General features: G+C 38.0%; 1 protein-coding gene across 2 annotated transcripts in view; it reads left to right on the forward strand.

The window, feature by feature from the left end:
• KDM4C (lysine demethylase 4C) overlaps nucleotides 1-13,544 on the forward strand; it is a 397,677-nt gene that overhangs the window by 259,829 nt on the left and 124,304 nt on the right. For both annotated transcript variants that reach the window (XM_060199547.1, XM_060199548.1), the window contains 2 exons: nucleotides 2,885-2,940; nucleotides 7,536-7,644. In XM_060199547.1, the coding sequence (XP_060055530.1) occupies nucleotides 2,885-2,940; nucleotides 7,536-7,644 (165 nt within the window). The remainder of the gene's footprint in view (nucleotides 1-2,884; nucleotides 2,941-7,535; nucleotides 7,645-13,544) is intronic.

The following is a 13,544-nucleotide window of genomic DNA, read 5'->3' on the forward strand; positions in this document are numbered from 1 at the left end:
CTGCTGTCTCTTTGCGGCGGCTCTCTCTTTCTCTGGAACTCAGGAACCCTCTAACTCCCGAACTCTGGAATTCTGGAACTCTGGCGGGGTTCCTTCGGGCGGGGCCAAGCGGGCCCGTGAAAACTAACTGGACTGATCCAATTCTCTTGGGGGGGGAGAACTAGAACAACCCAATGTAAAGTATACAACATGCCTCTCTCTTCCCCTAGTGGGCAGGACTCTGGGGAATCGGAGCTCCAGGACACATTGGTGGGGTCATCTATCCAGGAAAGTTCAGTTGTCATCATGTTAGCATCTGGAACCTGGTTGCTGAAAAGAGAGTTAACATATAAAGCCAAACAAGTTGTTGACTAATCATGGACCTAAAGGCAGGAGTAGTGCAGATGAACGGGGGGGGGGGGGGTCCACTTTGTAGCTAGTTAGTGGGCATATTTTAGTTATATTCCAAAGGGCCTATGGCTATACTAGTTTTTTTTTTTTGGCTCCCCGCTGAACATGGGCATTGGCAGGTCGATCCATATTCCCAGCTTTTTGCATGTATGTTTGAGATGTCTCTATACTGACAGCTGTTTTAGAAGGGAAATATTTTAAGTCTTTGCCTTTCAGCAGCCAAGGTTGTGAATCAGATGCCCACTGAGCATTTGTGGAGAGAGAGCATGTGTGGGTCTATTATAGTAATTACAGTGTTTAAGAAGCTCGACTTTTAACTGTTTTAACTTTTTTTAACTATTAAAAGGAAACAAGGTGTTAGCTAGTGAGGTAATAAATAGGTCAGTGAAGAGTGTGGAGGACCATAGTAATCTCAAATAGAAACTGTTATAGTCCTGGTCATGAGTGTTAAGTCCTACCAAGAGGTCAGCTGAACAAACACTTGGGATTTTCTATTGAATTTGTGACTAGTGATCCTCAAAAGAGTATATTGATATTGGCTGTTGGGAGTATTCTCAACTGAAAATGTTGTCTACATATTCTAGTTTAGAGAATTTCTCTCCCTTTTGTAACAGTGTGCTAGAACATGGTACCTTTTAATGATCCTAATCAGGTGTTTTAAAGCTGCTTTCACACTGCTTTGTTGTATTTAACTCTACTAACTTGTCCCTTTAGGCTTCTTCTCTCTACTAGTTTCCTTAATCAGACATCTAATTCTCTTTGTATCTGAGCTCCTCACAGTCTACAATTCTCCTTCACTGCATTCATACTTCAATACTAGCATCTTCTATATAATGAAAACATTTGAACCTGTGCTTTGTTTTCATTTTATTTGTAGGAAGTATGTTAAATGATTGGGAGAGTGTTTAAAATCATTTTGTTTTATGAAATTATTGCCTTTTTATTTGGATATTGTTCAAATTATTGGATTTTTTTCATTTATAGTATTTGGACTGTGAAATTCTTTCATTGTATGTTTTATGAAAACCAGCAATTTCAGGGACCTCTAGAATATGGCTTTGTGGTTTTGATAGAAAATTATCCACTGAGTTATCTCTTGAGTATGACTTACAATGGACTCAAGTATAGATATTTGCATAACAATTTTTATTTTTTAAACTTTAAAATTTTTTTTATTTTTTAAACTTAAAAAAAAATTTTTTTTAAACTGACAGTCCTCAGACACATAAAACCATCAAGCATTTATAATACTTTGTTTATTTTGCTTCCTAATTAGAGTTTTCCAGGTATGTAGCTACTACTCTTTCTTGATACCGTTCTCCTTAGAAAAAGGAAAGATATGATGTTTGACATTTTATTATTAATAGTAGATAAAGTAGAGGGTTCCCTCCAACTAAAGCAAGGCAAAACTATCACAGTTAATTAAAGAAGATTGGTTATCTTGGGATAAACACACGTGTGTGTACACATATACACACATACACCTATAACCTATGACCTATAACTATTTTCGAAATAATTCTAATGCAATAAATTATGAGGACAAGTTTGAGGCTGAATATAGAAATATTAGTTAGGTATAAGTTAAAAAGTTCTAGGTCAGTGAAAGAGGTATTGCATTTTTGCTCTGTTTTCTCATTGTCTTTTTCATATAATTCATTGTGAAAACTAATGACTAAAGTTGTTCTCAAGGATGTCATCTTAATGTAAAAATGACAGTAAAATAAGACAGATTAACTTATTAAAATAAAATATTGTGTTTGTAAGAGGGGGGAGAATAAATGAAAACACTTTAACTATTTTCTGGACTGAAGAGTGTTGGATTATCAGAACAATTTTCCTGTGCCAGCCACAAGCTCATGAAAAGATCCAAATTATACTTTTTTGAAAGGATTATCTTTTTAACTGAACTTCTTGTATATACTTGTATCAGAATAAAGTCTGACCATATTGCTTTTCAGCCACCCTGAATATATGATCAAATTTCCAGAGAACAAGAAAACCCCATTAGACATATATTCGCTATTGTAACATTCTAGTACTAAGCTCTCTAGGTGAGGCTACCAACCTTTCTATGTCACAACTTTTTATCAAAGTTAGCAGAACATGATACCTGGATAATGATTCCATTTGGGATACACATACTGTAGACACAGATACACACATGCCAAAAAACATTTTTTCAACTATATCTTTTAGTATCTTTTCTATCCATTTTTTTTTCTCTTGAACTGCATTATAAAGGTCCTGATGGTTTTAGCTAAATTAATTAATCAGTTTTAGCAGAGCACTACTCAGCTCTGCTTTATCGTGATGCAGAGGATTGAACCTAGGACCTTGGAGCCTCAGCATGATAATTCTTTTTTATATCACCATTATGCTATCTCCCCCACCTCCTTTTAATTTTAATATAATAAATATAATGTATGTAAAACTTTAGATGAATAGTTATGACTTATGGGTCTGATAATTATGTCTTATTTTTCTCCTCTAGGAATGCTGTCTGTGCAATTTGAGAGGGGGCGCTCTTAAGGAAACTATGAATAATAAGTAAGTGATGTGTTAATTGTGTTGAATTTCTCTTAAGTCTTCTGTCTATAGCAGAACCTTTGGGGGACAGTTCCCTTTATTTTTTACCATTGTGCACATTATTCAGTGTTCTTTTTTTTTTTTTTTTTTTTTTTTAACCACAACACTTTTCACCTCTAGTTTATGGTGGGGCATGAGATTGAATCTGGGACTTTGGAGCCTCAGGCATGAGAGTCTCTTTGCATAACTATTATGCTATCTACACCCCCTATCCAATGCTTTTATGGTACAGATTTGTGAGGATTTCAGGCATGGCTATGGAGACTATTGCTAATAGCTCTCTTATTTCTGCTATATGAAGGAGTTTTGATTATAGCTTCTTCTCTATGTCTTTGATATTATGAAGAATAACCTCTCCTTTTACTAGTAGTTTTTGTTTGTTTGTTTGTTTTAATAGAAGCTTCCCATACCATCTAGGTACTATTAGAATCCTAGTGTTTAGTATGGTGAATCCCACTAGTCATGCAAAAACAGAAAATGCCTAAAAACAGCAAAGTCTGTCATCTTCAGTCATAAGTAATTATTAGATCAAAACTATTTTCTTCTCTTCTGTTTTTTTTGAAAATATTTATTTATTATTGGATAGAGACAGAGAGAAATTGAGGGGAAGGGGAGATAGAGATGAAGAGATACAGAGAGACACCTGCAGCCCTGCTTCACCACTTGTGAAGCTTTCCCCTTGCAGGTGGGGATCAGGGGCTTGAACCCGGGTCCTTGTGCACTGTAGTGTGTACTTAACCAGGTGCACCACCACCTGGCCCCTTTCTGTCCTTTTTAAAAAAAATTTATTCTGCCTCTAGGGTTATCGCTATGGCTCAGTGCCTACGCTAGGAATCCATTGCTCCTGGGGGCCATTTTTTTCCATTTTATTTGATGGGACAGAGAGAAATGTCAGGTGTGGGGGTGTGGGGGTGGTGCACAACACTTGCTTCACTGCTCCTGAAGCATTCCCCCTCCACATGGGAAGCAGGGGCTTGAACCAGGATCCTTGCATATTTCTTAAACTTAGTACTATGTGTGCTTAAGCTGGTTCGCTACTGCCTGGTCCTCAAAAGTATTTACTTTTGTTTTTAACCAGAGCACAAAGCACTGCTCAGCTCTGACTTATGGTGGTACAGGGACCTGGGACTTTGGAGCCTTAGGCACAAGAGTCCCTTTGCATACATACCATTATGCTATATTAATCTCCACAATTATGTACTAAAGTAGAAAGATAACCTTAGTTTTGAAAATTAAAGGAGATAGTAAGGTGAATATGATAGTCTTGAAAGAGAGTCATGGGTCTTGGTGATGGTGCACATGGTAGAGCATCATTCCCTTGTTCAGGGACCCATAGCCAGCCCTGTCGTCTGCCTACAGTGGGAAGACTTCTCAAGCAGTAAATCAGTGCTGCAGGTCTCTCTCTCTCTCTCTCTCTTTCTCTCTGTCTCTCTCTTTCCCCCTCCCCTCTCATTTTCTCTCTGACCTTTCACAAAAAATAAATAAAATAAAAGGCAACAGTGGATTTATTGTGTAGGCACCAAGCCCCAGCAATAACCTTGGTGACAATGAATCAAAGAAAGGAAAAGAGGGAGAGAGAGGGAGACAGTGAGAGAAAGAGAGAGAGAAACTTTTTTAAAAAATAATTATTCCATTTTCTTGCCCTTGTTTTTTTTTTTATTGTTGTAGTTATTATTAATGTTGTTGGATAGGACGGAGAGAAATGGAGAGAGATGGGGAAGACAGAGAGGGAGAGAGAAAGACACCTGCAGATCTGCTTCACCGCTTGTGAAACGACTCCCCTGCAGGTGGGGAGCCAGGGTCTCAAACTGGGATCCTTAGGCCTGTCCTTGCGCTTTGTGCCACATTTGTTTAACCCATTGCACTACCACCTGACTCCCAGAGATAAACTTTTTATTGCCATTGTTAAAATATATTTGTGCATAAATCTTACTATTCATGAATGATTTTGTATTTTAAATGAAACCAAAGCATATTCTGTATACCTTTAGAAAGAGAAATATGCAGACCAATTTAAAATGTAGGCTGACACTAAGGAGTCAGGTCTATCTTTGGGATGTTTGATTTCACTGTTAAATATTATCTAAATTTAATAAATGTAGATGTTTTATATAAAAATCCAGGTTTTCATTCTTACTTGAGTGGTAACAGTAAGTTGGAATGAGTACTTGGCTTAAGTAGGGGAGATGTTGCTGCGGTCACTATGATTTATTAGTGTATTTATATTTGCTTATATGTTGCCTCACGCCACAGGCACTGGATCTGCACTTTTTTCCATAATGTAATGATGGGATTATGAAGTGCATATCATAGAACTTGTGATTTCTTAGAAAGAAGAATAAAGGCATTCATCATTCCTGCATTGAAGAAGTTTAGTCGTAGAGGCTAATTTTACTTGATTTTTGGATCTTCATCTTTTTACTCTTAGTTGATATGATTGATACAATACTAAATAGTGTTAACTAGACTAGTTGTAGGATATTGCACAGTTTGAGCAGATTGTAAGTAGTTTTCAGTGATGCCTGTAAAGAAAATAAGCAGGCCAGGCAGTAGCACAGTGATTTAAGTGCACATGGTACGAAGCACAAGCATGGAACAACAAGGGGAACAAGAAGGGGAAAAAATAGCCTCCAGGAGCAGTAGATTTGTAGTGCAGGCACTGAAACCCCAGTGATAACCCTGGAGGCCAAAAAAAAAGAAAGATAAGAACTTCTCTGAACCCATCAGAACTTACAGTGTTTACTATAAAATGACAGTATTTATTTAGATATGAAAGCAAATTCTACTGGAGTTGATACTTGCCCTCTCTTCCTGATGTCTTTAGAGGTAGGCTAGAGTTGTATATTTTTAAATAAAATAGGTTTTATTTTAAGGAATTTGATAATTTTTCAGAATCTCTTGATCATAACAGTCTTCCTATTTGGGGCATAACATTTGTAAGGAATGTTATGTAGAAGTTGTGTAGAACATTTGTAAGGAATGTTGTGTAGAAGTTGCCATTTTTCTTAAGTAATTCAGAATTTAAAATAAGCTGTCTTTTTTTTTTTTTTTTTGCCTCTAGGGTTATCTATCTCTGGGGCTCAGGTGCCTGCACTATGAATCCACTACTCCTGGAGGCTGTTTTTTTCACTTTTGTTGCCCTTGTTGTTTTATCGTTGTTGTTATTACTATTGTTGTTATTGCTGGGTAAGACAGAAATCAAGAGAAGAGGGGAAGACAGAGGGGGAGAGAAAGATAGACACCTGCAGACCTGCTTCACCACTTGTGAAGTGACCCCTCTGCAGCTGGGGAGCTGGATGGGGGGCGCTCAGACTGGGATTGTTAGGCAGGTTCTTGCTCTTTGCAACATGTGCTCTTAACCCACTGCACTAATGTCTGGCACCCTAAAATAAGCTGTCTTTAAGAGCAGAAATTGGGAGTCGGGCGGTAGCGCAGCGGGTTAAGTGCATGTGGCGCCAAGTGCAAGGACCGGCATAAGGAGCCTGGTTCGAGCCCCTGGCTCCCCACCTGCAGGGGAATTGCTTCACAGGCAGTGAAGCAGGTCTGCAGGAGTCTATCTTTCTCTCCCCCTCTCTGTCTTCCCTTCCTTTCTCCATTCTATCTGTCCTATCCAACAACAACAATAATAACTACAACAATAAAACAAGGGCAACAAAAGTGAATAAACAAATAAAAATAAATGTAAAAAATTTATTAAAAAGAGTAGAAATTAAAGGAACAACCAAAGTTTCACTTCACTATATCTCTAGATTACTTTGATGATAGTAGAATTATAGTGAAAAAGCAATTTAATTAATTAAATACTTCACCTGTGTTAATTTTTTAATACCGTTGCTCTCTTTTTCAGTGTCATTTTAAAATCTAAAATGTTGTTTCATGACACTTGTATTATGTAAAGGTTATGTGCTATACTGTTTATACCTTTTAATAATCTAATAATTTTTTGATCACATAGAGGTTACACAACATGTTAAACATCTGTTATATGTCAATGTCAAAGGAAATTAACAAACCTCTATTTTAGCACTTTGCAGACTAATTGTAGAAAATTAGGGGATTGTGCAGGTGTGCACCTGGTTAAGTTCACATAGTTCTAAGTTCAAGGACCTGTGCAATTATCAGGGAATGAGCCCCTGGGTCCCCATATGCATGGGGGAAGCTTCGCAAGCTGCAAAGCAAGTCAGCGGTTGTCTCTTTTCCCTTCTCCCTCCCTGTCTCCTCCTCCTATCTCAATTTCTCTGTGTCCTAGTCAATAAAATGGAATAAAATATTCAGCAAGAGCAGTGGATTCATAGTGTTGCCACCAGGCCCTAGCGATAACAACCCTGGACCCAAAAAAGAAAGAAAAAGAAAATTATACATACTTTGGTAGGTCACAGTCTGTGGCACTGAATCTTTTCAAGTATCATTGAATAGGTTTCAAATTCAAAGTCTGTGATAGCTTTAGGCTTTTTATTTCCTTTTGATCTGCATGTTCATCTGTGAGAATTGACATTTCTAGGCATAAGTATGTAAGTGTAGGGCCTTTTGTTTATATCTAATGTCTTTTTCTACAGGTGGGCGCATGTCATGTGTGCAGTTGCTGTCCCAGAAGTTCGATTCACTAATGTTCCAGAAAGGACACAGATAGATGTAGGCAGAATACCTTTACAGAGGTTAAAATTGGTGAGTGTGAAAGCTTCATCTTTACCTTATCAATTAGTGTTAATTTAAGTTCTGAATCTTCCCACCAGTGTACATATTTCCTATCTAATTTTACTTCAAGATTCATTTTACATTCAATTAGTAATCTGTACATATTATTTTCCTTTTAGATTGTAATTATGCATATAACCTCCCTAAAATTCCTTTTGAAATGAGTCAAAAGAATACTCCATTTCTTGATTTGAATATGAATTTTCAAATTTTTAGGTAACCTTGTGAGTAAATTTTCTAGTAATTCACATGAGTTCTCCAACTATCCCTGTTTAAGTTTACTTTCAAATCTGTGTTACCTTTCTCTGGTCTTGAGTTAGAAAAATGCATCTGACTTGATTTCTTCATCTTTTCACTAAAAAGAGACTTTTTAAATGTCACCAAGCAGAGAAGTATAAAACTCTTGTTATTATCAAGGGGTTCACTCAATTATGAATAGATAGAAGCCATATAATTTGTTAAACTCTTTGGCTAATAATTTTCTAATCTGTTCAGAAACTTTCATAAAACTCTTCCCCTGGTTCTCATTGAATAGAACTTTAATGTCCTTAACATTGAAATAACCTTGTAGTTTTGTTAAATTGAGAGCCAGCAGATCATTAGCTTAGGCCTTATGTCCTACATTTAATGAGAATTTTCCCTAAAGTTAAATTGCATGACCTTAAAATACTGGAGCATGTCTCACTGGTGGACTTAAGACTCTAGAATTTTTTTTTGTTGTTGTTGTTCCATGTTATTTTTAATTCAGGATCTTTCCACAGTTAGGCTTTTAGATAGTTGGTAACTTTTTGACTGGTGATGCCTAGTCTCCTAACTAGTCTCCTAACCAAAGGAGAGTGGTGAGTGCTGGACCTGTGTCTTAAGAACTTTGAATCTAGTCTACTGCGTTATGTTCTCAGAGAACAGAAAGTGTCATGTTAGGGTTCCATCAAGAATCACATGTAGAAACTGCATTGTCCCAGTCATCACGATTATGGTCCCAGTCATCACAATTAACAGGTATGAGAGGTGAGAGCAGTCTGCTTTGGATGTGATATAATAGTTTTACGAACAGTTATATAAGTGAATGGATTTCTTAAAGGAAAAAAAAAACAGTAAATATTGATTTTCCTTTTCTCTTTTCTTTTCCCTTTTCTTTTCTACCAGAGCACTCTCCAACTCTGGCTTAGATGGTATGGGGACATTGAACCTGGGACTTTGGAGCCTCAGGAATGAAAGTCTCTTTGCATAACCATCATAACATAACCATCATGCTATTTCCTCAGCCCTAAAGTTTTTAACTTAAAGTTCTTTAAGCTACTAGACTTCCATAGGAAAGCTTAAGCTTAAGCTTCTAGTTTGCTCACCAACTTTCTAGTAAGAAAAATCAACAAAAAATCAAACAAAAAAAATCAAACAAAAAAAACTCACAACACTTGGAGAGATTAAGATTAGGTAAGGCAAGATATTAAAAATATTGAGTCACTTCTTGTTTAGTGTGTCAAATGTTAATAGTTGCCTTACATTTGAATTTTTTTCCTGATGTATAAATAGTATATAATTGTGAAAATCCAAACTTTACTGGGCCAGGTGGTGGTGCACCTGGTTAAGCACACATGTTACAGTGCACAAGGACCCATGTTCAAGTCCCCAGTCCCCACCTGAAGGCAGAAAGCTTCATGATTGGTGAAGCAGTACTGCGGGTATCTCTCTGTCACTCTTCCTCTCTATCCCCCTTCCATCTCAATTTCTGGCTGTCTCTATCCAATAAATAAACAAAAATAATAAATTTTTGTTTTTTTAAATCCAAACATTACATTTAAAAGTCACCTTTGGATTTCTTCCCTGACAGATGACTTCTTTTACCAGCTTAAGTTTTTTTCAGAATGAATGCATGATCACTGCTCTTTTTTAAAATTTTTATTAGTGATTTATAAAATTATAAGATAATAATTCCATACCATTTCCACTACCAGAGTTCTGTGTCCCTATCCCCCTCCAGCAGACTGCAGTAGTTCTCCCAAGGTCACAGATATGGGTTGACTTTATATGTATCTGTTTATATCTATGTCTATCTATACTTTTTGTCCATTTTTTTTTTTTTTTTGGTTGTTGTTGTTTTTGGCTCCAGAGTTATTGCTGGGGTTTGGTACTTGCACTATGAATCTACTGCTCCTGGTGGCCAATCTCCCCCATCCCCCATTTTATTGGATAGGTCAGAGAGAAATTGAGAGGAGAGAGATATGGGTGGGGAGATAAATACCTGCAGACCTGCTTCACAACTTGTGAAACAACTCCCCTGAAGGTGCAGATCTGGGGGCTCAAATTGAGATCCTTGAGCAGGTCCTTGGGCTTTGTACTATGTGTGCTTAACCCATTGCACCACAGCCAGATCTTTTTGTCATTTTTTTCCTATGGTCCTGCCTTCACTTCCTTTCTAAGTCACATCTACATCCATTACTACTTCCAAGTGCCCTTCCTTCTTCCTCTTCTCTCTCAGATAATTGACACCGTGCCTGACTTTCTCTGGTGTTTCCTATATTCTCTTCCTGGTGACATTTTGGGTTCGGATAAAATTGGGGCCCAGAGCCCTCTGGTCATCTTCCCCTAACATCCTCCCCCCCCCCCCCCCAGGTGGTATGGACCATAATTAGGAAGGAGTTGTGGCTTCTGTAATTGCTTTTCCACTGGACATGGACATGGCAATTCAGTCCATTCCCCCAGCCTATTTCTATCTTTCCTTAGTAGGGTAGGGCCTTGTAGAGGTTCCAGGACATGTTGGCAAGGTCATCTGACCAGGAATGTCAGGATGGAATCCTAGTAGCGTCTGCAAGTTGATGACTGAAAGGCAGTAAGATATTTCGCGGAAGTGTTTAATAAGCAGAAACCAAAGAGTAGGAATGGAGTAGATGAGAGACCCTGGTGGAAGTCGTTTTTAGTTATGTTCCTAGGAGCCCATGAGGTTATTAATCTTTGCTTGAGCATGATAATTACCATGAGAGTAGATTAGAAATCTTGCCTGGCAGGATGGTGTCACAGTTGAGAATAGAAATTCAAAGCTGGATTAGGGTAGAGAGTAGCTCCTAAACTTGAAAAATAAAACAGCACAAACAAAAAATACAGTTAACTGTTAACCACATTGATCTGACCTGGGACCTGTTACACCTCTGAGTCCTATTCAGAGCTCACAGTTCATAGTCACAACTGTGAACCTTGTAGGCTGCACTCATTACATACCCAGTCTTCCTTGAGTGACAAGGTAGGATGGCCCAGTCTCTTTATAAGAAGGCTAAGGTTCTACAGAGGCCCACAAAAGGGCTTATGATGAGACTTCTGATGGAAGATGGTCACTGTTCTTTATGCTTCTATTCATTAAATGCTTGCATAATGATTTATTATCACTCACATTAAACCCAAATAGAACAACTGGAGGGACAACATATATTATTGCATTGTTGGAAATTTATGACATTGCTTTTCTTTCTTTCTTTCTTTCTCTCTCTCTCTCTCTCTTTTTCTTTTTTTGTCTTTTTTAAAATATTTATTTATTACCTTTTGTTGCCCTTGTTGTTTTATTGTTGTAATTATTAGTGTTATTGTTATTGATGTTGCTGTTGTTTGTTAGGATAGAGAGAAATGGAGAGAGGAGGGAAAGACAGAGGGGGAGAGAAAGATAGACACTGTTGTTTTCGACGGGTTATGTTGTTTTCGCCGGGCTGGCTTCATGGGCGGGTAACAGACTACCAGGGACTCATGGTTGAGCTGTAGGCCGTATCTCTTTATTCATGCAGGACGCAGCACAATCTAAGATGAGCTAAGTTAAACTCAAAGTACAGTACAGTACTCTAAAACTCACAATGCTGTCTTTATATATACTTCCCAAGTAGGGTGGAAACAGGATGTGACATAGAGAGGGTGGAGAGAAAAGTGACTGGTGAAAATCAGGGTGTGATAAAGAGGGGATCAGGGTGTGACAAGGAGGGGGGGTGGAGCAAAAACATATCATGAAACAGTGGGGATTGAACCAATGCCCTGGAGGGAGGTGCTTGTTAACAGCGGTTATGTAAATAGAATGAAGTGGTTATGTAAATAGAATAGTGTTAAGCAGGGGGGATTTAAACCAAATGAAACAGAAGGGGTCTCATGCATACCAACAAGACACCTGTAGACTTTCTTCACTCCTTGTGAAGCGACTCCCTTGCAGATCCAAACCGGGATTTTTGGGCGGGTCCTTGCACTGTGCACCATGTGCACTTAGTGCACAGGTCCCACTTTTCTTTCTTTTTAAACATATATATTTATATATTATTGGATAGAGACAGAAATTGAGAGAGGAGAAAGAGGTAGAGAGGGAAAGAGGCAGAAACACCTGTAGCCCTGCTTCATTCACCACTTAGGAAAGTTGTCTGCAGGTGGGGATCAGGGGCTTGAATCTGGGTGCTTGTACACTGTAATATGTGTGCTTAACCAGGTGCAACACCACCTGGATCCTTGTGCCATGACTTTTCCTACAACCCAATATTTCAGTGACATTCATGAAGTTAGATCTAGAAATCTGAACTCTGGTGATTGCATGTGGAAAAAAATGAAAGCTTATTGTTTTCTTTACTTTGGGTATATGGGATATCTAGTTAATTTACTAATTATTTCATACACAGAGAAAGTGAGAGAGGCAGAAAGAGAGAATAAAAGGAAGCATAAGACTGAAACTTTCTTCAGTGCAGTGGGGGCCATGTTTGAACCCAGGTCCTACACATGGCAAAGCAGCACATTATCCAAATGAGCTGTTTGATGACCCCCTTTATATACTTATTAGTATTTGTGTAATGCTAGAAGAAGAAGTATTTGTGTGAGAGGAGAGGGAGGCAGAGTGAGAACCTCAACATCACTTTGGCATATGCAGTGCCAACGATTGCACTTGGGACCCATCTTTGCATGCTTGTCATGCCTTCTACACCACCTCCTAAACTACAGAATCTTTTCTGTCCTTCAGCAATTGTTATCTTTTCTTCAAGAATATTTACTTAGGAATGTTTATTTTTGAGAGAGAAAGAGAATGAGTAAATGAGAGAGTATTTGTGTATGTATGAGAGAGAAACACCAGGGAATCATTCAACTGTGGCAAATGTGGTGCTACGGTTTGAATCTGGAACTTCATTCCTCAAAGTTCTATGCTCTCTGAGCTGTCTTCTCAGTCTAACAATTGGGATTGTTAAAAGAATGCTTTGACTGAATTTACTATTTTCTAAAGCCTATTTTGAAAGTAGAGAATTATGTTCATAGACATAGTATAATAATATGCATGAAAAAAATTAGGATGGTATTTATCAATATACAATGATTGTCCCAAGTGAGAAATACAAGAAGAATTAAGATATAGATGCCAATAATACATATGACACCAGCTGTAGGTAGAAGAATTTATTTTGTATCTCCGTTATATTTATATCTCCCTTATCTTGGGACTATGGTTTTAAGAATGGAAAGGTAGATAGGTAGATGGATGGATAGAGAGGATAGATGGATGGTTGGTTGGTTGGTTTGATGGAGTTAGGGACTAAGGCAAATAAATTTGGGAAGAAATGAGTAATTTGAGTGAAACTGATTAATACATTTATGAATTAGTCTTTTTTTTTTTTTAACCTCTAGGGTTATCACTAAGGGACTTGGTGCCTGCACTATGAATCTACTATTCCTGGAGGCTGTTTTTCCCCTTTTGTTGCTCTTGTTGTTTATTATTGTTGTTGCATAGGACAAAGAGAAATCGAGAGAGGAAGGGAAGAGAGAGGGGGAGAGAAAGATACCTGCAGACCTGCTTACCCCTTGTTAAGAGACCCACCAGCAGGTAGGGAGCCAGGGGCTCGAACTGGGAAAGAGAACCTGAAGCTGTG

The sequence above is a fragment of the Erinaceus europaeus genome, chromosome 10 (genome assembly GCF_950295315.1).
Source record: "Erinaceus europaeus chromosome 10, mEriEur2.1, whole genome shotgun sequence".
In the NCBI taxonomy this organism is placed as follows: domain Eukaryota; kingdom Metazoa; phylum Chordata; class Mammalia; order Eulipotyphla; family Erinaceidae; genus Erinaceus; species Erinaceus europaeus.